At 44.4% G+C, this 25,360-nt stretch overlaps 1 protein-coding gene across 3 annotated transcripts in view; it reads left to right on the top strand.

Annotated features, from left to right (window-relative positions):
• Nucleotides 1–25,360, top strand: part of LOC138795670 (probable cation-transporting ATPase 13A4) — a 276,072-nt gene that overhangs the window by 168,482 nt on the left and 82,230 nt on the right. For all 3 annotated transcript variants that reach the window (XM_069975055.1, XM_069975057.1, XM_069975056.1), the window contains 3 exons: nucleotides 11,565–11,715; nucleotides 11,806–11,892; nucleotides 12,866–13,022. In XM_069975055.1, the coding sequence (XP_069831156.1) occupies nucleotides 11,565–11,715; nucleotides 11,806–11,892; nucleotides 12,866–13,022 (395 nt within the window). The remainder of the gene's footprint in view (nucleotides 1–11,564; nucleotides 11,716–11,805; nucleotides 11,893–12,865; nucleotides 13,023–25,360) is intronic.

Here is a 25,360-nt window from a genome sequence, read left to right as displayed (position 1 = left end):
GTTCGCGACCCTTAATGTTAAGGGTTTTAATGTGCCCGAGAAGAGATCTAACATCCTTTACTCACTCCACAAGAATAAGGCCAAAATTATTGCTCTGCAGGAAACCCACCTCAAAACTGGCCATGTCCCTGACCTGTCTAGAAACCGCTATTACACAGATTGGCTCCATGCTCCTAATCCCGAGAATAGGACGAAAGGAGTTTCTATCGCATTCCACCGGTCCTTACCTCACAAAATATTAAATTCACGAATTGATCCTGACGCCAGATACTTGTTTTTAATCTGTGAAATAGCGGGCCTGACGATTACGGTGGCCAATATTTACGCACCCAACTGCCAACAGATTCCTTTCCTGCTTAAGGTGATCGGGGACCTCAACCATTTTGCAAAAGGGGAAATAATCCTCTGTGGAGACTTTAACACGCCCCTGCACCCCCTCCTAGATACGTCCTCTGGACGCTCTCTTCTATCTTGCTCTAAATTGAAAGCCCTCCATCGTGCTCTCCACCATGCCCAACTGTGTGACTCCTGGAGGATCATGAATCCAAATACCAAAGATTTTACTTTCTACTCCTTCCCCCGACAATCTTATAGCCGAATAGATTACATCCTCACATCGCATGCGTCTTTACCTTTTCTTACTAGTTCACACATAGGGACCACTCTCTTCTCTGACCATGCCCCAGTCTTTTCCTCTTTCTCTTTTCTCCCTCGCACAAAACCTCACCACTCCTGGAGACTCAATGAGTCTCTTCTGGAAGACACAGTCTGTCTTACTGACCTTAAGCGCACCATAGACCACTTTACAGCCGATCATGTGGCTGACGATACTGCTCCAAGCATGAAATGGGAGGCCTTAAAGTGCACCTTACGCGGCGTGTTGATCAGTCATGGCACACGCCTCAAAAGGGCGGCCTCTGCAAAGATCTCAGATCTCTTTAAACAAGTACACCACCTGGAGCTAAACCACAAACAGTCAGGCCTACAGGATACACTCGAGGACCTGATTCGCACTCGCCTGGCGCTTAGGGATGCCCTTCATAAGCGGCACAAACGAGCAATGCAGGTATGTGGCAAAACATTTTATGCTTGGAGCAATAAACCAGGTCGCTTGCTGGCCCGAGCGCTACGAGACAAGAGAGCCACCACTTTCGTCCCCTCCATTACAACACAGTCGGGACGGATCTCGCACCTGACTAATGAAATAGCCGAAACCTTTCGTGCGTACTATCACTCCCTCTACCAACTCCCGCCCCCACATACAAATAACCCTACCCCTAGTGACCATGTATCTCTCACTCAGTATATTATGAATACAGCCCTTCCCACCATTTCACCAGATATTTCCGCTTCCCTAGAAGAACCCTTTTCATCGGAAGAGCTTCTTGTAGCCATGAGGAACCTCCCTGCAGGTAAGAGCCCCGGCCCTGACGGGTACTCTGCAAAGTTTTATAAAGAACTCAGAACGGAACTCGCCCCTCACTTACTCTCAGTTTTTAATAATATCTCTGACTTGCATCCTCTCTCTTCCTCCTTTTTGGAGGCTCATATTGTGGTAATCCCCAAAGAAGGAAAGGACCCCAACCTTTGTTCTAGTTTCCGCCCCATATCGCTGATAAATTTGGACGCCAAGCTATATGCAAAACTGTTGGCGACGCGCTTGTCTGGCCTCCTGGAGTCTCTGATCCACCCTGACCAGGTGGGTTTCATCCCCAAAAGAGAGGCCAGAGACAATACCCTCCGAGCCTTCTCTCTCGCTCACTACGCCCACTCTCACAACATTCCAACCCTTATGCTGTCACTAGATGCCGAGAAGGCTTTCGACAGGGTGGACTGGAGATTTCTGGAGGCCACACTCCGCCAAATTGCCCTGGGCCCTGCTATGATCAATAGAATCTTGGCGTTATATAAGAACCCATTTGCCAGAGTCCGTATTAATGGCACTTTATCTGAGTCCTTTGCAATTCGCAATGGTACCCGTCAGGGCTGCCCTCTATCCCCTCTCCTATATGTCCTCTGTATGGAGCATCTCCTAGTGGCTATACGGGGTAATCCCGATGTTAAGGGTCTTTGTATCGGCAATCGTACCCATCTCTGCTCTGCATATGCGGACGACTTGCTGCTATTTCTAACATCCCCACATGTCTCCCTTCCATCTCTTATGAACACCATCCGCACGTACGCGTTTTATTCTAACTATAAGCTGAACGCGTCCAAGTGTGAAGTCCTCGGGCTTTCTATACCCTCTTCGCTGCGAAAATCTCTCCAAGATAATTACCCCTTCTCCTGGACCAAAACTTCATTAAAATATTTGGGCACACACGTTACCCCGTCGCCTGAGGCTATTGTCTCAGAAAACTACTACCCACTGCTGTCGACCTTGAAGGAAGACCTTACAAAATGGGACAGGGGAGATTTTTCGTGGATAGGTCGTATTAATATTCTAAAAATGAATGTTTTACCACGCTTAATGTACCTGTTCCAGGCGGTACCAGCTGTCCTTTCTAAAGCGTACCTCTCCACCATCATGTCTCTCTTTTCCCGTTTTGTCTGGGCCAATAAGAAGCCACGAATTGCACACACTACTCTCACCCGGCCCAAAGCTAAAGGCGGTCTGGCCCTCCCCGACTGTAGAGCCTACTATCAGGCTGCTATTTTTAACAGGGTCCTGGACTGTTTCCATTTCAGACACTTAAAGTTATGGGTCCTCCTGGAGTCACACACGGCACCCCTTGATCCAGGTTCCCTCCTGTGGTTGTCATCAGACTCGCCCGTCTCCTCAATCAATCCACTCTCCCCTCCCATCACGCGCTCTATAGCCTCTTTGCGTAAAAGCAATCCTTTGCTTACCAAAGGCTACTTCCCGGATGGCCCCCTTTCCCCTCTTTTTGGACAACCGAACTTCTCTCACACCAATCAGGCCCCCTCTTTTCTGGGCTTTACTGCACACTCAGGAGTCACCTTTTCTACCTTCCTATCCCCCTCTGGCCTTGTCCCCCTGGATGAGTTACCCTTCCCAGACACACGACCGGTCTTCAGACGCGCCCGCCATACGCTTGAGTTTAACCAGCTGGCTGCTTTTGTGTGTAGACATGGGACTAGGCTTCGTCTGAGGCGATCTCTCCTTCCTTTTGAATCTTTGTGTATAGCTACCTCGCCGATAGAGAAACCTACCTCCACTATCTACACGCTCCTCTTAGACTCACTGTGCACAGTGCCTCCTTCTTTTTTCTCAAGCTGGGAAAAGGAACTCGGCAAAACCTTCTCTGCTGAAGACTGGGAGAAAATCTTTATGCTCTGCCATAAGACCTCAATGTCATGTAAGACGCATTGCACTAACTATAAAGTGATCTCTCGCTGGTACAAAGTTCCAGCAGTACTAGCTAAGATATACCCTAATACTTCCGATCGCTGCTGGCGCTGCCATAGCACACGGGGAACTATGTCCCACATCTGGTGGAGCTGCCCAGTGCTTCAGCCTTTTTGGACGGAAGTGTTGAGGCTGATAAACCACATTACCGGTCAATCACTACAGAACTCTGCTCACCTTACACTTCTTTCTCTCATACCTGGCCTGTTAAGACCCCTTCTGCACTCCCTAACATGCTTCTTACTTATAGCTGCTCGTGCCGTTATCCCCAGAAGATGGAAACAGACCTCTCCCCCGACAATTGCGGAATGGTGCGCTGAAGTCCACTATTTACATAGAATGGTGGAACTCCTTTCTGATAGCATGAACTACTCCAAAAGATACAGGACATGTTGGCTCCCCTGGCTAACTTTTCTCGGTTCGGAGGAATATTCCCAAGTGTCCATGTCTACATTAGACTCTCCTCTATCCTCTCCTCCTCCTACCCCAATCTCTTCTCGGGCACCCCCCGTGACAGCCATAGGTTAAAGGAGACATAACGTCTTCAGATATTGTCTCGGCCTTTCCTTACTGGGAGACCTTCTCTTGTATGTTGTTTTTTCCATTGCGGTTATTCCACTATTCTGAGGCGCAAATTTTGACTTCTATTTCGACCTCTATTTCTATTCCTGTTCCTCTCCTTGATACCCCGGAGGCCATAAGACCGGACTATCCTTACTCTTTCTGAAGAGTGTATCAAGGGATCTTCCCCTCCCCCTTTCCTTTCTTCCCCCTTTCTCTTTTTTTTTTTTTTTTTTTTTTTTTTTTTCTTTTCCCCCTCTTCGAGTTATACAACGTTAATATTGTGTTTTCTCTATCGTGGTATTCACATATTTCACATTTGTTAACTGTTAAACTGTGAAGTGGTTTACTGCTGTGACTTTCCACTATGGCAAGCCTGCATTTCTTTATTGTTCCATATAATTTTCAATAAAAAGATAATGAGTAAAAAAAAAAATTGCACCTCAGTCAACAATCTATCGCATCATCAAGAACTTCAAGGAGAGAGGTTCCATTGTTGCCAAAAAGGGCGCCCAAGAAAGACCAGCAAGCGCCAGGACAGTCTCTTAAAATTGTTTCAGCTGCGGGATCGGGCTACCAGCAGTGCAGAGCTTGCTCAGGAATGGCAGCAGGCAGGTGTGCGTGCATCCGCACGCACTGTGAGGCGGAGACTCTTGGAGCAAGGCCTGGTCTCAGGGAGGGCAGCAAAGAAGCCACTTCTCTCCAGAAAAAACATCAGGGACAGACTGATATTCTGTAAAAGGTACAGGGAGTGTACTTCTGAGTACTAGGGTAAAGTCATTTTCTTTGATGAATCCCCTTTCCGATTGTTTGGGACATCTGGAAAACAGCTTATTCAGAGAAGATGAGGTGAGTGCTACCACGAGTCTTGTCTCATGCCAACTGTAAAGCATCCTGAAACCATTTATGTGTGGGGTTGCTTCTCAGCCAAGGGAATCGGCTCTCTCACAGTCTTGCTTAACCCCTTCAAGACCAAGCCTATTTGCACCTAAAAGACCAGGCTCATTTTTCAAAATCTGACCTGTCTCACTTTATGCGCTTATAGCTCAGTGATGCTTTAACGTATGCTAGCGATTCTGAGATTGTTTTTTCATCACATATGGCACTTTATATTAGTGGTAAAATTTGGTCACTACTTTGTGTGTTTTTGTGAAAAACATCAAAATATCATGAAAAATTGAAAAAATTAACATTTTATGAACTTTGAAATTCTCTGCTTCTAAAAAAAGAAAGTTGTATTACATAAATTAGTTACTAAGTCACATTACCAATATGTCCTCTTTATTCTGGCTTCATTTCATAAACATATTTTACTTTTTTAGGGTGTTACGGGGCTTAGAAATTTATCAGCAAATTACCACATTTTCGTGAAAGTTTCCAAAACTGATTTTTTTTAGGGACCAGTTCTTATTTTAAGTTGATTTAGGAGGTTGGTATACTGGAAACCCCCATAAGTGACCCCATTTTGGAAACTAGACACCTTAAAGAATTAATCTAGGGGTATAATGAGCATTTTAACCCTACAGGGGCTGGAGGAAAGTATTCACCATTAGGCCGTAAAAAAATGAAAAATTCAAATTTTCCAATAATATATACATTTAGATTAAAGTTTCTCATTTTCAAAAGGAACATGAGAGAAAAAGCACCCCAAAATTTGTAACACGGGTTCTCTTGAGTACTACGGTACCCCATATGTGGGCGTAAACCACTTCATGGGCACACAGCGGGGCTCAGAAGGGAAGGAGCGCCAATTAGCTTTTCCATTGCAGATTTGCAGAGCCACTGTAGTGTCAGCAGAGAGAAAAAAACCCATAAGTCACCCCATTTTGGAAAGTAAACCCCTCAAAGAATTCATCTTTGGGTAGGATGAGCATTTTGACCCCACAGGTGTTAGAGGAAAGTATTCAAAATTAGACAGTAAAAATGAAAAACTCTAATTTTTTCCGATAATATGTTCGTTTAGTTTGAAATTTTTCAATTTCACGAGGAAAAAGAGAAAAAAAGTACCCCAAAATTTGTAACGCAGGTTCTCCTGAGTAAAAAGGTACCTCATATGTGAGCATAAACCACTGCATGGGCACACAGCAGAGCTCAGAAGGAAAGGAGCGCCAATTAGCTTTTTCAATGGCGATTTTGCTGAAGAAGTTTCTGAGCGCCAGGTGTGTTTGCAGAGCCCCTGTAGTGCCAGCGGAGTAAAATCTCGCCATAAGTCACCCCATTTTGGAAAGTGCACCCCTCAAAGAATTCATTTTGGGGTGTGGTGAGCATTTTGACCACACAGGTATTAGAGGAAAGTATTCAAAATTAGACAGTAAAAATGAAAAACTCGAATTTTTCCAATAATATGTGCCTTTAGTTTGAAATTTCTCAATTTCACGAGGAACGAGAGAAAAAAATTACCCCAAAATTTGTAACGCAGGTTCTCCTGAGTAAAAAGGTACCTCATATGTCGGTATAAACCACTGTATGGGAACACATCAGGGCTCAGAAGGGAAGGAGCGCCAATTAGCTTTTTCAATGCAGATTTTGCTGAAGAAGTTTCTGAGCGCCAGGTGGGTTTGCAGTGCCCCTGTAGTGCCAGCGGAGTAAAATCTCGCCATAAGTCACCCCATTTTGGAAAGTGCACCCCTCAAAGAATTCATCTTGGTGTGTGGTGAGCATTTTGACCCCACAGGTATTAGAGGAAAGTATTCAAAAGTAGACAGTAAAAATGAAAAACTCGAATTTTTCCAATAATATGTTCCTTTAGTTTGAAATTTCTCAATTTCACGAGGAACAGGAGAGAAAATTCACCCCAAAATCTGTAACGCAGGTTCTCCTGAGTAGAACGGTACCCCATATGTGGGCATAAACCACTGTATGGGCACACAGCCGGGCTCAGAAGGGAAGGAGCGCCAATTAGCATTTTCTCTGCAGATTTTTCTGAAGAAGTTTCTGAGCACCAGGTGCGTTTGTAATGTCTACAGAATAGAATCCCCACAAAAGTCACCCCATTTCGGAAAGTACACCACTCAAAGAATTCATCTTGGGGTAGGATGAGCATTTTGGCCCCACAGGTATTAGAGGAAAGTATTCAAAATTGGCCAGTAAAAATGAAAATCTTGAATTTTTCCAAAAATATGTTGGTTTAGTTTGAAATTTCTAAATTTCACAAGGAACAGGAGAAAAATTGTACCCCAAAATCTGTATCGCAGGTTCTCCTGAGTACAACGGTACCCCATATGTGGGCATAAACCACTGTATGGGCACACAGCAGGGCTCAGAAGGGAAGGAGCGCCAATTTGCTGGAGCAAAACCGCAGCTAGTAACAGTTCTTAGAATAGCGCAGTTACTAAAATACAATAAAAAAAATTAGATTACAGGTAATGTGGGGTGGTTACGGACAGTCTGGGGTGGTTCCGGGTAATCTAGAGGTGGTTACGGGCAGTCTGAGGTGGTTACGGGCAGTCTGAGGTGGTTACGGGCAGTCTGGGGTGGTTACGGGTAATCTGGGGTGGTTACAGGCAGTCTGAGGTGGTTACGGGTAATCTGGGGTGGTTACGGATAATCTGGGGTGGATACGGTCAACATGGGGTGGTCACAGGCAACCTGCTGTGGTTACGACAACCTGGGGTGGTTACAGGCAACCTGGTGTGGTTAGAGGCAACCTGGGGTGGTTAAAGGCAACCTGGGGTGGTTACGGGCAACGTGGGGTGAATACGGACAACCTGCTGTGGTTCCAGACAATCTGGTATGGTTACAGGCAACCTGCTGTGGTTACGGACAATCTGGGGTGGTTGCGGACAATCTGGGGTGGTTGCGGACAATCTGGGGTGGTTACGGACAATCTGGGGTGGTTACGGACAATCTGGGGTGGTTACGGGCAACCTGGGGTGGTTACGGGCAACCTGCTGTGGTTACAGACAATCTAGGGTGGTTACAGGCAACCTGCTGTGGTTACGGGCAACGTGGGGTGGTTACGAACAATCTGGGGTGGTTACGGGCAATCTGGGGTGGTTACGGACAATCTGGGGTGGTTACAGACAATCTGGGGTGGTTACAGGCAACCTGCTGTGGTTACGGATAAACTGAAGTGCTAATAGGTAATCTGAGGTGGGTACCTGTAATCTGGCATGGTTACGGGCAATCTGGAGGGGGTCACTGGCAATTTGGGGTGGTTAGAGGCAAGGTGCAGTGTTCAGAGGCAAGGTGCGGTGGTCAGATGCAAGGTGCGGTGGTCATAGGCGACGTGCGGTGGTCATAGGCGACGTGCGGTGGTCATAGGTGACGTGCGGTGGTCAGAGGCGACGTGCGGTGGTTAGAGGCGACGTGCGGTGGTCAGAGGTGACGTGTGGTGGTCAGAGGCAAGGTGCGGTGGTCAGAGGCAACCTGGGGTGGTTACGGGCAACCTGGGGGGGTTACAGACACTCTAGAATTGTTACGGATAGAGTGAAGTGCTTATAGCTAATCTGGGGTGGTTATATGTAATTTGGGGTGGTTACAGGCAATCTGGGGTGATTACGGACAATCTGGAGGGGGTCACTGGCAACGTGCGGTGGTTACGGGCAACGTGTGGTGGTTACGGGCAACGTGCGGTGGTTACGGGCAATGTGCTGTGGTTATGGGCAACGTGCGGTGGTTACGGGTAATTTCGGGGGTTACGTGCAATCTGACGTGATTACGGACAACCTGGGGTAGTTATTGGCAACGTGCGGTGGTTACGGGCAACCTGCGGTGGTAACAGGTAATCTGGGGGGGGGGTTAGGGGTAATTTGGGAGTAAACTGCAATTATTACTATAATAAAAAGTGTGTGTTTTATTTTTTTGTATGTTTGTCACTTTTTGTACTTTATACATTCATGTTCACTGTATTACTATGATTACTGTGATATTTTCTATCACAGTAATCATAGTTCAGTGACAGAGACCAAATTGGTATCTGTCACTTTAAATTTTCAGAGCTTGGCTGGTTGTGGAGCGCATGCGCACTTCATAACCAGCCAGGACACAGAAGAGGAAGGAGCTCCAGGAGCAGGTGAGTATATGGGGTAGGGGAGGGTGACTCGGGGACGGGGGTGACTGGGGTGGTGGGGGGCGACTTGGGGGGTGGGGGGGGACATCACTTTTTATCCCCTGTCACCAATCATTCATGGTGACAGGGGATAAAAAGTGCCGGCGGCACATGGCACAAGCGATCAGCGGTATATAGTATATACCGCTGATCGCTTGTACCGGGACCCCACAGGGGGGGTCCCGATGACTGCCCCATGCTCTCTGCTACCATCGGTGGCGAGAGCATGGGGCTTTCATTAATTTTTCTTTTTTGATCACTGTGAACGGACATTAGTCTGTTCACAGTGATCGCGGCGGCCATCTTGGATCCGATGGCCGCCGCGGAGGGGGGGTTAGTGACTGGGGCACTAGGGGGCTGATCTGGGGTCTGATTTTTACTTATTTCATCTCCCCCCACCGTGAATCCACGGTGGGGGGAGATGAAATAAGTAAAAATCAGAGATGAAAAAATCAGAGATGAAATACAGCGGCGGCACCGGCCCATTAGTGACCGCTGTTTCGGCGGTCACTAAGGGGTTAATGGGGGTCAGCTGCGGAATCGCAGCTGATCCTCATTATCTCCGGTGCTGTACACAGATGAGAGCGGGATCGCTGTCCCTGCAGCGATCCCGTTCTCATCACAAAGCCCCCTCAAGTCAGGAACGTATATGTACATTCCTACTGCACGGGGCATGTGCAATAGGAACGTATATATACAGATGGCTGATGTGAAGGGGTTAAAAACACAGCCATGAATAAAGAATGGTACCAGAATGTCCTCCAAGAGCAACTTCTCCCAACTGTCCAAGAGCAGTTTGGCCATCAACAATGCCTTTCCCAGCATGATGGAGCACCTTACCATAAAGCAAAGGTGATAACTAAATGGCTCAGGGAACAAAACATAGACATTTTGGCTCCATGGACTGGAAACTCCCCAGATTTTAATCCCATTGAGAACTTGTGGTCAATCATCAAGAGACTGGTGGACAAACAAAAACCAACAAATTCTGACAAAATGCAAGCATTGATTGTGCAAGAATGGACTGCTATCAGTCAGGACTTGGTCCAGAAGTTGATTGAGAGCATGTCAGGGAGAATTGCAGAGGTTGTGAAGAAGAAGCGTTTACACTGCAAATATTGACTTGCTGCATTAATTCATTCTGTCAATATAAGCTTTTATTACTCATAATATGATTGCAATTCTTTATCTGTATGTGATAAAACATCTGACAAACACACATAAAAACCAGAAGGCAGCAGATCATGTGAAAATATAATATTTGTGTCATTTTCAAAACTTTTGACCATGACTGTAGAGCCCTAAATTCAACCAAATGCACTACCCCCGTTTCATATAGATGCTTTAAACTATGAAATCCGAAGAAATCTGAAATTCGGTCGAACCAAACTTTTAAAAAACGTTCGCTCATCTCTACTGAAAACGCAGTAAAAATTTGTTTCTCCCCCCACCTTGCCTGGGGGCTCAGCTCACGGGGCTCTCATTAAATTTTTAGAGGGTTTCCATAAGACCCACACCCCTTTATGTGTAGTTAAAGGCATATGGAAGTGCCAGATTACTTTCAAAATTTAAAGAGGACGTGTCTGACCTCATCACACGCAAACACAAGGACATGTTAATAGTGGGTTCTGCTTGATTTACCCCTTGCCTATGCCATCTGAGGTTGTCATAGGCAACATGATTTAAAGAGTTACAGGAAAATTGTTCTTTTGCTTACAATTTGGCTTTCCACTCTAATGTAGGAAAGAAGGTTTCCTTTTTTATTTTCAACTTTTCATAGAGGTAATATTGTGTTTGGAGTGTACTGTTGAGAGCCTGTGATAGTGGCGTAATACTGTGACTTTGGCATTTTATTGGCACCCAGGCGTGCTTCCCCTGCTGTCCCAGTTGCATTCCAGAGGTGTTTGCATCATTTTCTGAGGTGCCATTGAGGACTTGGTGACCTCCAAGTGCTTGTATTTAGGTTCTCAAGAAACAAGTATTTTTCTCCCATTGACTATAATGGGGTTTGATATTTGTTTATTCGGTCTAATCAAACTGAATTTCAAGCTTCCAAATATTTTACTACTTGCTCATCTCTAGAACACAATTCTACTATAACATCATTAATAGTCAGCCATTCATGGACTATAATGCTCAGTTGTGGAACCCCATGTTATATTAAAGAAATATATTACTGGATTCATAGTTGGATCATGTAATTCATTAAAAGGATTACAACAATCTCAAAGCTATTCTTAATATAAAAGTAAAAGGGGATATGTCTCATGTTGGTAGTTTTAATCAGTGTTAATGGTCAGTAAGTTAAAAACAATAAACTTTTCTTCTTTTTTTTTTTTTTTTTTTTAATAAAATTTCACCAAAAAGAGAGCACTCAAAAGGATTCATTTATATAGCGTTGCATGGAATGCCCATATAGGCAAACATACTGTACTTCTCTTAGCATAGTGAAATGATACATACGTACATATTGCCCCAGATTTTAAATCCATAGATTGACAAATCTTCACCATTAGTTTACTATGTGAAATCAGAAAGTTATAGAGTTAATTCTAAATGTATTGTTAATTTATGTCCTTTTAGCTTTCAGACAATGATCACTCAAAAGCACATATCTGAGCTGTCATGGGGACCCCTATTTGCTGCAATGACATGCTGTCATTCTCTTATCATGCTTGATGGGAAATTACAAGGTGATCCATTAGATCTGAAGATGTTTGAAGCCACTGGCTGGGTAAGGCCTTCATTAAAAAAATCATTACAGTTGGATATTTTCAGGATATAATGTATAATTATTTTCTTATTGTTTATTTAACATTTCCAGGTAATAGATGAAACCAGCTCAGATGTTCATGATGGACATTCTTCTGAAAATATTAATGTCCGACCTGGGCCCCACTCAAAATATAAGGTACACTAATCCTATATCTATAAAGCTCTATTAAATGTTTAAACTTGTAATAATTACATGGAAATGGTCAGTTAGAAAGGATGTCCCAAGTTGATTGCATGGCTACATACTGTAGCTATGTAAACAGTGAGACTCTCCATACCTTTATTGTAGTTTTTTAATGATGCAACTACTTAAAGCAAATGTCCATTACCATCAGGGTACATGCATGGGAACCGGGCTGCGGTTTTAAAAGGACCGCGGCAACAACTTACCCATGCCGACACCGTTCTATTTATGTGCAACACTTAAAGCAAATGTATCTGATGGTACATTTGCTTTAAGGGTATAAACCCACACACCGTATACGCAGCAGATATGCAACAAATACGCAGCAGATTTGTTGGTACAGATTTGATGCTGTGTTCAGTTATTTAGATCTAATCTGCTGCGAGTTTGCTGCGTATCGCAGCAGTAAATACGCTGCATATACGATGTGTGGGTTTATACCCTAAATAAATGTTTTTTCGCCACTCTGAAGTGTCAAAGAGGCATAGCCAGGGCACTGAAGTTAACTGAAATGTCTTGGCCACACCTCTATGATGCTTTTGTGAGGGAAAAAAACAAATTTATTTCAGTAAGGCTGGAATACTGGAATTCACACTGCATTTTTGAAATCCGTTTTTTTAATCCTTTTTTTGCAAAAAAAACAGATGAAAAACGGATTGCAAAAAACCGATGCATTTGCGTGCATCCGTTTTGATCCATTTTTCCATTGACTTCCATTATAAAAAAAAAAAAAACGAATCAAAACTGATCGTTTTTTTTTACGGACACAAAAACGTTGCTGACACTATTTTTTTGTCAGTTAAAAAAAAAATGTCTTTTCTACCTGACAGTTTCCCTTTTGAAGAAATTTGCTTGATTTTACATATTATTGAATTTATTTACTGAGTAATCACATATAAGTAAATACATATTAACTTTTTTACAGAATAACGTGGAGGGATTGAAAGTTCTATTCCAGTACCCCTTTTCTTCTGTCATGCAACGTATGTCTGTTATCACTGAGGTTATTGAAGGGGGTGAGCTGGCAATGTACATGAAGGGAGCTCCTGAGATGGTTGCCAGTTTTTGTAAACCAGAATCAGGTATCATGTTTATAGAAATGGATAGTACGATTTTTCTGCCACTGTGTATTTTAGAGTATCTTGTGTATTTCAGAGTATCTGATAAAACCTTTAAAAAAGTCCTAGAACATTACATAGACGGGAGGTAGCAGAGTTGAAAAAGTGAGGTACCAAAGTTGTAGAGGTGAGATAGCAGAGTTGAGGTAGTGAAGTAGCAGAATTGAGATAGTGAAGTAGCAGAGCTCAGTTAGTGAGGTAGCATCTGGAGGATGGAGGGGTGCATAGTTCAGTCACGGGGCAGGCAATCAAGGAAGTGCTGCAGGCAGCCGGGTGAGCTCTGGGGGGGGGGGGGGGGTAGGGGGGCGCAGCAAGGGGGTTGCGGGTGAGCTCCGGGAGAAGGGAAGTTGGGGGGTCTGGGGGGGAGACAGTGCTATACAGTGGCAGCCATCACCTGTCCTCAGTCACTTCAGTGGGCAGGGTTAGAAGCCCTAACCCAGTCCATTGAAGAGACAAAGGATACTTCATCCCCGACACAGAGAGTGGGGGCCAGGAGCAGGCAGCAGTGTCGAAGTGGACTCAGCTTTGATTATTTTTTTGCAAGCAGAGGGGCTGAGTGCACCAAGAAAACAGAAAAACTGTGCAGAATTCATAATAACTTTTTATAGGAAAGATGGAAAGCTATGGGTGGGCAATTTAATAATGCAAAAAAAAAAATTGCATTAAAAAATGATTGGGGGGGGGGGAATACCTCTTTAAATGCTTTTGCTATCAGCATAATGCCCAGTCCATTGTCTGAATTATGTACCACCCTGAGTTAGGTACCACCCTTTGAAGAGCAACTTTCGAGCTGTCCCTTTAACCCTTAGAGGATCGGGCCAATTTCAATTTTTGTGTTTTTGTTTTTTCCTCCTTGAGCTTAAAAGGCCATAACACTTGCACTTTTTTCATCTAGAAACCCACATGAGCCCTTATTTGCGCCACTAATTGTACTTTGCAATGGCAGGCTGAATTTGTTCATAAAGTACACTGCAAAAGCAGAAAAAAATTAAATGTGTGGTGAAATTGAAAAAAAAAAATGCATTTTTTTTATTTGGAGAGTTTTTGTTACGCCGTTCGCCCTGGGGTACAACTGTCTTGTTATATATGTTCCTCAAGTCGTTACGATTACAACAATATGTAACATGTATCACTTTTATTTTATTTGATGGCTTTTCAAAAATTCAAACCATTGTTAACAAATATATGTTCCTTAAAATCACTCTATTATCGCTTTTTATCCTTAGTCTATGGGGTGTGATTTTTTGCGCCATGATTTGTACTTTTTATTGGTACCTTGATTGCGCATATGCAACTTTTTGATTGCTTTTTATTATAATTTTTCTAGATTTAATGCGACCAAAAATGCGCAATTTTGCACTTTGGGATTTTTTGCGCTTATATGAGATCAGGAATGTGATAAATTTATATTTTGGACGATTATGCACGCAGCGATACCAAATATGTTTATTTATTTATTTTTATTAATAACATGGAAAAGATGGTGATTCAAACTTTTATTGGGTGGGGGGGGCTTTTTATTTAAAAAAAAAACAACTTTTTTTTTACACTTATACTAGAAGCCCCCCTGGGGGACTTTTAGTATAAGTACACTGATCTCTCATTGAGATCTATGCAGTATAGTTTTACTGCATAGATCAATGAGGTCGGCACTTAATTGCTTTCAGCTGCTGCAGCCGTGAACAACCGAGTGCCGAGCGGGGATCAGCACCATCGTGGCGCAGACCCCGGCAGGTACCAGACATGGGAATCGACCCTGCACGATCGCGTTGCGGGGGGGGGTATTTATCCCCCCACTAGAAACCAGGAATAAGGCTGCATTTAGCAACTTTGACAGCTGCATCTGATTACTTAATTAGAGGGCACGGCGATTGGACCGTGCCCGCTAATAGCCGCGGTCCCAAGCTACATAAGGCACCCCCCCCCAATAATAAAGATGCATTACATTCCCCATACACAATAAAATGTGACATAAAAGTGATAAAAACACAAATCCTATACATATTTGGTATTGTTACGTCCGTAACGACCCAATCTATAAAACTATGTCAATAATTATATCGCACGACACACGCTGTAAAAAAAAAAAAAGACAGTACCAGAATAGCTGTATTTTATCAATCCACTTTAGAAAATACGTCATAAAAGAGATCAAAAAGTCACATACATATAAAACTTGGTATCCATAGAAACTACAGATCTTCCCGCAAAAAATAAGCCCAAAACCAGCTCTGTCGCGCAAAAGATGAGAACGCTATGGATCTTGCAATGCGGCGAAAGTTTTTGTGGGTTTTTGCTAGGAAGATAGTTTCTATTGCGCCAAAGTGATAATAGTTAAAAAAACCTACACAAATGTGGTATCGCCGTAACCGTAGTGACCCAGAGAATACATGTATTATGTTATTAGTGACTGCCGATACGGATTTTTACGGCGATCACTAATAGGCTCTATTCTGCTGCCACCAGCTCTTTATTGCGATGGTGCAGAATAGTGCAGCGGCGACGGTAATAACCGCAGCCTCCTCCTCTCAGCTTTCGGAGGTAGCTGAGGGGTTGGGGCAGAGTGTGGGGTCAGTCCCGGCCAGTCCCCTCACCGGCGATCACCGTTATTACCAGTATAACGGCGGCCACTGGCAACAGACATTGCCAGCGCAGCTGAACGCTTTCATCTCTTCTCACCGTGAATCCATAGTGAGAGGACATGAGAACATGTCCCCCCCTGTCCCCAGAATTAACCCTAGTGACCTGGTCACTGACCCTCCCCTCCCAGTGATGAATTCCTAAAAATGATCAAAGCTTCATTCTCTGGGGCATGGGGTAATGATCGGTGACCACCCGGTGTGGTCCGAGTACAAGTGATCAGCGGTATATACTATATACCACTGATCGCTTGTTCCAAATGGTGCCGGCCCTTTTTTACGCCTGTCACCAAAGTCAAGTTCCCTGGATTACCCGTAACCACCCTGGATTACTTGTAACCACCCCAGATTACCTGTAACCACCCCAGATTGCCCGTCACCACCCCAGATTGCCCGTAATCTCCCCAGATTGCCCGTATCCACCCCAGATTTCCCGTATCCACGCCAGATAGCCCATAACCATCCCAGACAGCCCATAACCACCCCAGATTGCCCATCTCCACCCCAGATTGCCCGTCACCACCCCAGATTGCCCGTTACTACCCCAGATTGCCTGTCACTACCCCAGATTGCCTGTCACTACCCCAGATTGCCCGTAATCTACCCAGATTGCCCGTATCCCCCCCAGATAGGCCATATACTTTCTAGACAGCCCGTAACCACCACAGATTGCCCGTAACCACCCCAGATTGCCACAGACTGCCTGTAACTACCCCAAATTGCCTGTAACAACCCCAGATTGCTCGCAACCACACCAGATTGCCCGTCACCACCCCAGATTGCCCGTTGCAACCCCAGATAGTCAGTGAACATCACCAGATTGCCCGTCACCACCCCAGATAGCCAGTGAACACCCCCAGATTGCCCATCACCACCCCAGATAGCCAGTAACCACCCCTAGATAGCCAGTTAACACCCCAAGATTGCCCATAAGCACCCCATATAGCCAGTAAACACCCCATAACCACCCCATACAGCCAGTAAACACCCCCAGATTGCCCATAACCACCCCAGATTGCCCGTGACCACCCCGGATTGACCGTAACCACCCCAGATTGGCACAGACTGCTCGTAACCACCCTAGATTGCCCATAACCCCACCAGATTGCCTGTTGCCACCTCAGATAGCCAGTAAACACCCCGAGATTGTCCATTACCACCCCAGATAGCCAGTAAACAACCACATATTGCCTGTAACTAAAATGACACTCCTTCTCTTCTAAGCCCTGCTGTGTGCCCATACAGTGGTTAATGCCAACATATGGGGTACCATTGTACTCAGGAGAACCTCCGTTAAAAATTTTGGGGTGCTTTTTCTCCCCTGTTTCTAGTGAAATTGAGAAATTTCAAACCAAACAAACATGTTATTGGAAAAATTCTATTTTTTTTTTTTCATTTTTACGGTCTAGTTTTGAATACTTTCCTCCAATACCTGTGGGGTCAAAATGCTCACCACACCCCAAGATGAATTCCTTAAGGGGTGTACTTTCCAAAATGGGGTGACTTTTGGGGGGGGGGGGTTTCTATTCTGTAGACATTACAGGGGCACTGCAAACGCACCTGGCTCTCAGAGACTTCTTCAGAAAAATCATGCACTGAAAATGCTAATTGGCGCTCCCTTCCTTCTGAGGCCCGCTGTGTGCCCACACGGTGGTTTATTCCCACATATGGGGTACCGTTCTACTCAGGAGTACCTGTGTTACATATATTGGGGTGATTTTTCTCCCCTGTCCCTCGAGAAATTGAGAAATTTCAAACTAAACAAACATGTTATTGGAAAAATTCAATTTTTTTCATTTTTACTGTCTTTTTTTGAATACTTTCCTCTAATACCTGTGGTGTCAAAATGGTCACTACACCCCAAGATGTATTCTTTGAGGGGTGTACTTTCCAAAATGGGGTGACTTTTGGGGGGGTTCTATTCTGCTGACACTACAGGGGCTCTGCAAACGCACCTGGTGCTCAGAAACTTTTTCAGCAAAATCTGAACTGGAAATGCTAATTGGCGCTCCTTCCCTTCTGAGCCCCGCTGTGTGCCCACAAAGTGGTTTATGCCCACATATGGGGTACCGTTCTACTCAGGAGAACCTGTGTTACATATATTTGGGTGAGTTTTCTCTCCTGATCCTCGTGAAATTGAGAAATTTCAAACTAAACAAACATATTATTGAAAAAATTCTATTTTTTAATTTTTACTGTCTTCTTTTGAATACTTTCCTCTAATACCTGTGGGGTCAAAATGGTCACCACACCCCAAGATGTATTCTTTGAGCGGTGTACTTTCCAAAATGGGGTGACTTTTGGGGGGGTTCTATTCTGCTGACACTACAGGGGCTCTGCAAATGCACCTGGCTCTCAGAAACTTCTTCAGCAAAATCTGACCTGGAAATGCTAATTGTCTCTCCTTCCCTTCTGAGCCCCGCTGTGTGCCCATACAGTGGTTTACGCCAACATATGGGGTACCGTTGTACTCAGGACAACCTGCGTTACAAAATTTGGGGTGCATTTTCTCTCATGTTTATTATGAAAATGAGATACTTTAATCTTAACAAATATATTATTGGAAAATTTCTATTTTCCATTTTTTTCCGGCCTAATTGTGAATACTTTCCTCCAGCCCCTGTAGGGTTAAAATGCTCATTATACCCCTAGATTAATTCTTTAATGTGTCTAGTTTCACTTATGGGGGTTTCCAGTATACAAGCCTCCTAAATCAACTTAAAAAAAGAACTGGTCCCTAAAAAAATCAGTTTTGGAAATTTCATGAAAATTTGATAATTTGCTGATACATTTCTAAGCCCCGTAACACCCTAAAAAAGTGAAATATGTTTACGAAATGAAGCCAGAATAAAGAGGACATATTGATAATGTGACTTACTAACTAATTTTTGTCATGTGCCTTTTTTTTTAGAAGCAAAGAATTTCAAAGTTCGTAAAGTGCAAAATTTTCAAATTTGTCATTATATTTTGATGTTTTTCACAAAAAACACACAAGACAGTGACCAAATTTTGCCACTAACATAAAGTACCATATGTTACGAAAAAAACAATCTCAGAATCGCTAGCATACGTTAAAGCATCTTTGAGCTATAAGCGCATAAAGTGAGACAGGCCAGATTTTGAAAAATGAGCCTGGTCTTTAAGGCCCAAACAGGCTTGGTCTCTAATGGGTTAATGGCGGATGTATCGGAATAAACTGCCACCCCCTCTGCGGCGGCAGAGCAGGGGATCAGCTGATAGTGTGGCAGCTGAATCCCCCCCCCCCCCCGAAACTACCCGAAGCGGGAAGTTTAACCCGTTAAATGCCACTGTCAAATCATGACAGCGGCATCTAAAAGGTTAAGGTGGGTCCCAGTCGGTGCCGCGAGTATACTCACGTGATCGCAATGTCCGGTCCCCCGATGTTGCCATGGTAACCCCGGGGGCCTAATAAAGACAGGTATGGCTGTGGCGATTGCTTGTCAGTAGGATGATCCCATTATACAATACACTGCACTACAGTAGTAATGCAGTGTATTGTATAAGTGATCAAAGTACACCAAAACACAATCCCCCCCAGCGCCCCCATAATAAAAATGCATTACGTTCCCTATACACTATAATCGTTACATAAAACAGATCAAAAACACAAATCCTATATGTATTTGGTATCGCTATGTCTGTAACGACCCAATCTATAAAACTATATTAATAATTATATCGCACGACACACGCTGTAAAAAATATAAAGAAAAACAGTACCAGAATAGCTGTATTTTATCGATCTGCTTTAGAAAATATGTCATACAAGAGATCAAAAAGTCATATACATAAAAAAATTTGGTATCAATAGAAACTACAGATTTTCCCGCAGAAATTTTTGTGTGGATTTTTGCTAGGAAGTTAGTTTCCATTGGTAATAGTTAAAAAAACCTACACAAATTTGGTATCGCCGTAACCTGAGTGACCCAGGGAATACATGTACTATGTTATTAGTTACCGCTGATACAGATTTTTAAGGCGGTCACTAATGGGCACTATTCTGCTGCCATTAGCTCTTTATGACAATGGCATAATAGTGCAGAAGCGCTGGTAAGGCCCACAGCCCCCTCCTCTCAGCTACGGGAGGTAGTTGTGGGGTCAGTCCCAACCAGTCCCCACATTGGCGATCTCTGTTATTAACAGCATAACGGCAGCCCCTGGAAAAGGGCGCTGCACACTTTCATCTCCTCTCACCGCAAATCCACAGTGAGAGGAGTTGAATACATGTCCCCCCCCCAGGTTAACCCTAGTGTTCACAGTGATTGATTCCAGAAAAAAGATCAAACTCCCATGGGGCAATGATCGGGGACTACCCGATGTGGTCCTGGTACAAGTGATCAGCGGTATATACTATATACCACTGATCACTTGTTCCAAATTCTGCCGGCACTTTTTATCCCCTGTCACCATAAATTATTGGTAACAGGGGATAAAAATTCAAGTGCCCCGCATTACCTGTAACCACCTCACATTACCTGTAACCATCCCAGATTACCTGTAACCACCCTGGGCTAACTGTAACCACGCCAGTTTACCTGTAACCGCTTAGATTACCCGTAACTACCCCAGATTGCCACAGACTGCCCGTAACCCTGCCCCCTCCCATCACCACCTGTCCATCACCACCCCAGATATCCAGTAAACACCCCTAGATTGTCTGTAACCAGCCCAGATAGCCAGTAAACACCTTCGGATTGCCTGTAACCACCCCAGATTGCACAGACTGCCTGTAACCACCCCAGATTGCCCGTAACTACCCCAGATTGCCTGTCACTCCTGCCCCAGATTGCCTGCGACCCCCCCCAGATTGCCCGTTACCACTCCATGTAGCCAGTAAACAGCCCCAGATAGCCAATAAACACCCCTAGATAGCGAGTAAACACCCCCAGATTGCCCGTAACCACCCCAGATATCGAGTAAACAACCCCCAAGTAGCCAGTAAATATCCCCAGATTGCCCGTAAACACCCCAGATTGCCACAGACTGCTGGTACCACCCCAGATTGCCCGTCACCACCCTAGATTGCCTATCCTCACCCATTTTAAAATTAGTTTTTAGCAACTGCGCTATTCTAATAACCGATTCTAGCTGCGGTTTTGCTCCAGCAAAATTACGCTCCTTCCCTTCTGAGTCCTGCTGTGTGCCCATACATTTGTTTATGCCCACATGTAGGGTATTGTTCTACTCAGGAGAACCTGCGTTACAGATTTTGGGGTGCGTTTTCCTTGTGAAATTGAGAAATTTCAAACTAAACAAAAATATTATTGAAAAAATTCAAGTTTTTCAGTTTTACTGTCTAATTTTGAATACTTCCCCATTGTACCTGTTGGGTCAAAATGCTCACCACACCCCAAGATTAATTCTTTGAGGGTTTTACTTTCCAAAATGGGGTGACTTTTGGGGGGGGGTTCACTTCACTGGCACTACAGGGGCACTGCAAACGCACCTGGCGCCTGAAATCTTCTACAGCAAAATCTGCACTGAAAATGCTAATATTAAAGCGTAACTGTCATTTCAGGGTCATTTTACTGAAAACATTAAATATCAACAGTACAAGCGATTTTAACCCCTTAGTGACCGCCGATAAGGCTTTTTACGGCTTTTTACGGCGGTCACTAAGGGTCCTTATTCTGCTGCCATCAGCTTTTTACGGCGATGGCAGAGAATAAGGCTACGGGGCCGGGACGGCCCCCACCCCATCCCCCCGGCTAGAAAATATCACAGTAATCATAGTAATACAGTGAAAATGAATGTGTAAAGTACAAAAAGTGACAAACATACAAAAAAATAAAACACACACTTTTTATTATAGTAATAATTGCAGTTTACTCCCAAATTACCCCTAACCCCTCCCCAGATTACCCGTAACCACCGCACGTTGCCCGTAACCACCGCACGTTGCCCGTAACCACCGCACGTTGCCCGTAACCACCGCATGTTGGCAGTAACCACCGCACGTTGCCCGTAATCACCGCACGTTGCCCGTAACCACCACAAATTGCCAGTGACCCCCTCCCGATTGCCCGTAACCACCCCAAATTACATGTACCCACCCCAGATTACCTATAAGCACTTCAGTTTATCAGTAACAATCCCAGATTGTCTGTTACCCTTCCAGGTTGCACATAACCCCCCAGGTTCCCCGTAATCATGCCAGATTACATGTAACCCCCCCAGATTGCACGTAACCACCGCGCGTTGCCTCTGACCACGCCACGATGCCTCTGACCACCGCACGTCGCCTCTGACCACCGCACGTCGCCTCTGACCACCGCACGTCGGCTCTGACCACCCCACGTCGCATCTGACCACCACAAGTCGCCTCTGACCACCACACGTCGCCTCTGACCATGCCACGGCGCCTCTGACCACCCCAAATTGCCAATGACCCCCTCCAGATTGCGGTGCCCATGCCAGATTACAGGTATCCACCCCAGATTGCCTATAAGAACTTCAGTTTATCCGTAACCACCCCACATTGCCCGTAACCACCCCACGTTGCCCGTAACCACCCCAGATTGTCAGTAAGGACTGCAGGTTGCCCGTAACCACCCCACGTTGCCCGTAACCACCCCAGATTGTCTGTAAGCACTGCAGGTTGCCCGTAACCACCCCACGTTGCCCGTAACCACCCCAGATTGTCTGTAAGCACTGCAGGTTGCCCGTAACCACCCCACGTTGCCCGTATCCACCCCAGATTGTCTGTAAGCACTGCAGGTTGCCCGTAACCACCCCACGTTTCCCGTAACCATCCCAGATTGTCTGTAAGCACAGCAGATTGCCCGTAACCAGCCCACGTTGCCTGTAACCAGCCCACGTTGCCTGTAACAACCCCACGTTGCCGAAACCACAGCAGGTTGCCCGTGACCACCACACGTTGCCCGTAACCACCCCTCGTTGCCCGTAACCACCCCACGTTGCCTGTAACCACCCCAGGTTGCCGTAACCACAGCAGGTTTTCCGTGACCACCCCATGTTGTTCGTAACCACCCCAGATTACCTGTAACCACCTCAGGTTGCCCATAACCAACCCTGGTTGCCCGTAACCACCCCACATTACCTGTAATCTAATTTTTTAAATTTTATTTTAGTAACTGCGCTATTCTAATAACCATTACTAGCTGCGGTTTTGCTCCTGTAAATTGGCGCTCCTTCCCTTCTGAGCCCTGCTGTGTGCCCATACAGTGGTTTATGCCCACATATGGGGTACCGTTGTACTCAGGAGGACCTGCGTTACAGATTTTGGGGTACGTTTTCTCTCCTGTTCCTCGTCAAATTGAGAAATTTCAAACTAAACCAACATATTATTGGAAAAATTCGAGTTTTTCATTTTTACTGGCCAATTTTGAATACTTTCCTCTAATACCTGTGGGGTAAAAATGGTCACCACACCCCAAGATGAATTCTTTGAGGGGTGCACTTTCCGAATGGGGTGACTTTTGGGGGGAATCTATTCTGCTGACACTACAGGGGCACTGCAAACGCACCTGGCGCTCAGAAACTTCTTCAGAAAAATCTGCACTGAAAATGCTAATTGGCGCTCCTTCCCTTCTGAGCCCTGCTGTGTGCCCATGCAGTGGTTTATGCCCACATATGGGGTACCGTTCTACTCAGGAGAACCTGCTTTACATATATTGGGGTGACATTTCTCTCCTATTCCTCGAGAAATTGAGAAATTTCAAACTAAAGGAACATATTATTGGAAAAAATCGAGTTTTTCATTTTTACTGTCTACTTTTGAATATTTTCCTCAAATACCTGTGGGGTCAAAATGCTCACCACACCCAAAAATAAATTTTTTGAGGGGTGCACTTTCCAAAATGGGGTGACTTATTGGGAGATTTTACTCTGCGGACACTACAGGGGTTCTGCAAACGCACCTGGCGCTCGGAAACTTCTTCAGCAGAATCTGCATTGAAAAAGCTAATTGGCGCTCCTTTCCTTCTGAGCCCTCCTGTGTGCCCATGCAGTGGTTTATGCCCACATATGAGGTACCTTTTCACTTAGGAGAACCTGCGTTACAAATTTTGGGGTACTTTTTTCCTCTTGTTCCTCATAAAATTGAGAAATTTCGAACTAAACGAACATAATATAAAAAAAAATTGAGTTTTTCATTTTTACTGTCTACTTTTGAATACTTTCCTCTAATACCTGTGGGGTCAAAATGGTCACCACACACCAAGATGAATACGTTGAGGGGTGCACTTTCCAAAATGGAGTGACTTATGGCGAGATTTTACTCCGCTGGCACTACAGGGGCACTGCAAACGCACCTGGCGCTCGGAAACTTCTGCAGCAAAATCTGCATTGAAAAAGCTAATTGGCGCTCCTTCCCTTCTGAGCCCTCCTGTGTGCCCATGCAGTGGTTTATACCCACATATGGGGTACCATTGTACTCAGGAGAACCTGCGTTACAAATTTTGGGGTACTTTTTTCCTCTTGTTCCTCGTGAAATTGAGAAATTTCAAACTAAACGAACATATTATTGGAAGAATTCGAGTTTTTCATTTTTACTGTCTTCTTTTGAATACTTTCCTGTAATACCTGTGGGGTCAAAATGGTCACCACACACCAATATGAATTCTTTGAGGGGTGTACTTTCCAAAATGGGGTGACTTATGGGGGGTTTTCTCTCTGCTGACACTACAGGGGCACTGCAAATGCACCTGGCGCTCAGAAACTTCTTCAGCAAAATTTGCATTGGAAAAGCTAATTGGCGCTCCCTTCCTTCTGAGCCCTGCTGTGTGCCCATACAGTGGTTTACGCCCACATATGGGGTACCGTTGTACTCAAGAGAACCTGCATTACAAATTTTGGGGTGCTTTTTGTCTCATATTCCTTTTGAAAATGAGAAACTTTAATCTAAACGTATATATTATTGGAAAATTTAAATTTTCCATTTTTTTACTGCCTAATTGTGAATACTTTCCTCCAGCCCCTGTAGGGTTAAAATGCTCATTATACCCCTAGATTAATTCTTTAAGGTGTGTAGTTTCCAAAATGGGGTCACTTATGGGGGTTTTCAGGATACCAGACTTCTAAATCCATTTAAAAAAAGAACTGGTCCCTAAAAAAATCAGTTTCACGAAAATGTGATAATTTGCTGATAAATTTCTAAGCCCCATAACACCCTAAAAAAGTAAAATATGTTTACCAAATTATGCCAGAATTAAGAAGACATATTGATAATGTGACTTAGTAACTAATTTATGTGCTACGACTTTCTTTTTTTAGAAGCAGAGAATTTCAAAGTTCATAAAATGCAAATTTTTTAAATTTTTCATGATATTTTGATGTTTTTCACAAAAAACACACAAAGTAGTGACCAAATTTCGCCACTAACATAAAGTGCCATATGTCACGAAAAAACAATCTCAGAATCGCTAGCATACGTTAAAGCATCACTGAGCTATAAGAGCATAAAGTGAGACAGGTCAGATTTTGAAAAATGAGCCTGGTCATTAAGGCCCAAACTAGCTGCAGCACAAAGGGGTTAAGAAACTCTGTAATAGGTTTTATGTACTAAAAGAGTTTCCTTCTGTACTGAAAAAGCAATCTCCCAGCCTCCCCTCTCACATCAGATGAAGCAGGATTTCTGTGTCCATTATGTGTCTATGGAGAGGGGAGGGGCTGTTAGGAGTG

The sequence above is a fragment of the Dendropsophus ebraccatus genome, chromosome 6, assembly GCF_027789765.1.
Source record: "Dendropsophus ebraccatus isolate aDenEbr1 chromosome 6, aDenEbr1.pat, whole genome shotgun sequence".
NCBI lineage: Eukaryota > Metazoa > Chordata > Amphibia > Anura > Hylidae > Dendropsophus > Dendropsophus ebraccatus.
This window is presented reverse-complemented; position numbering and strand designations above follow the sequence as displayed.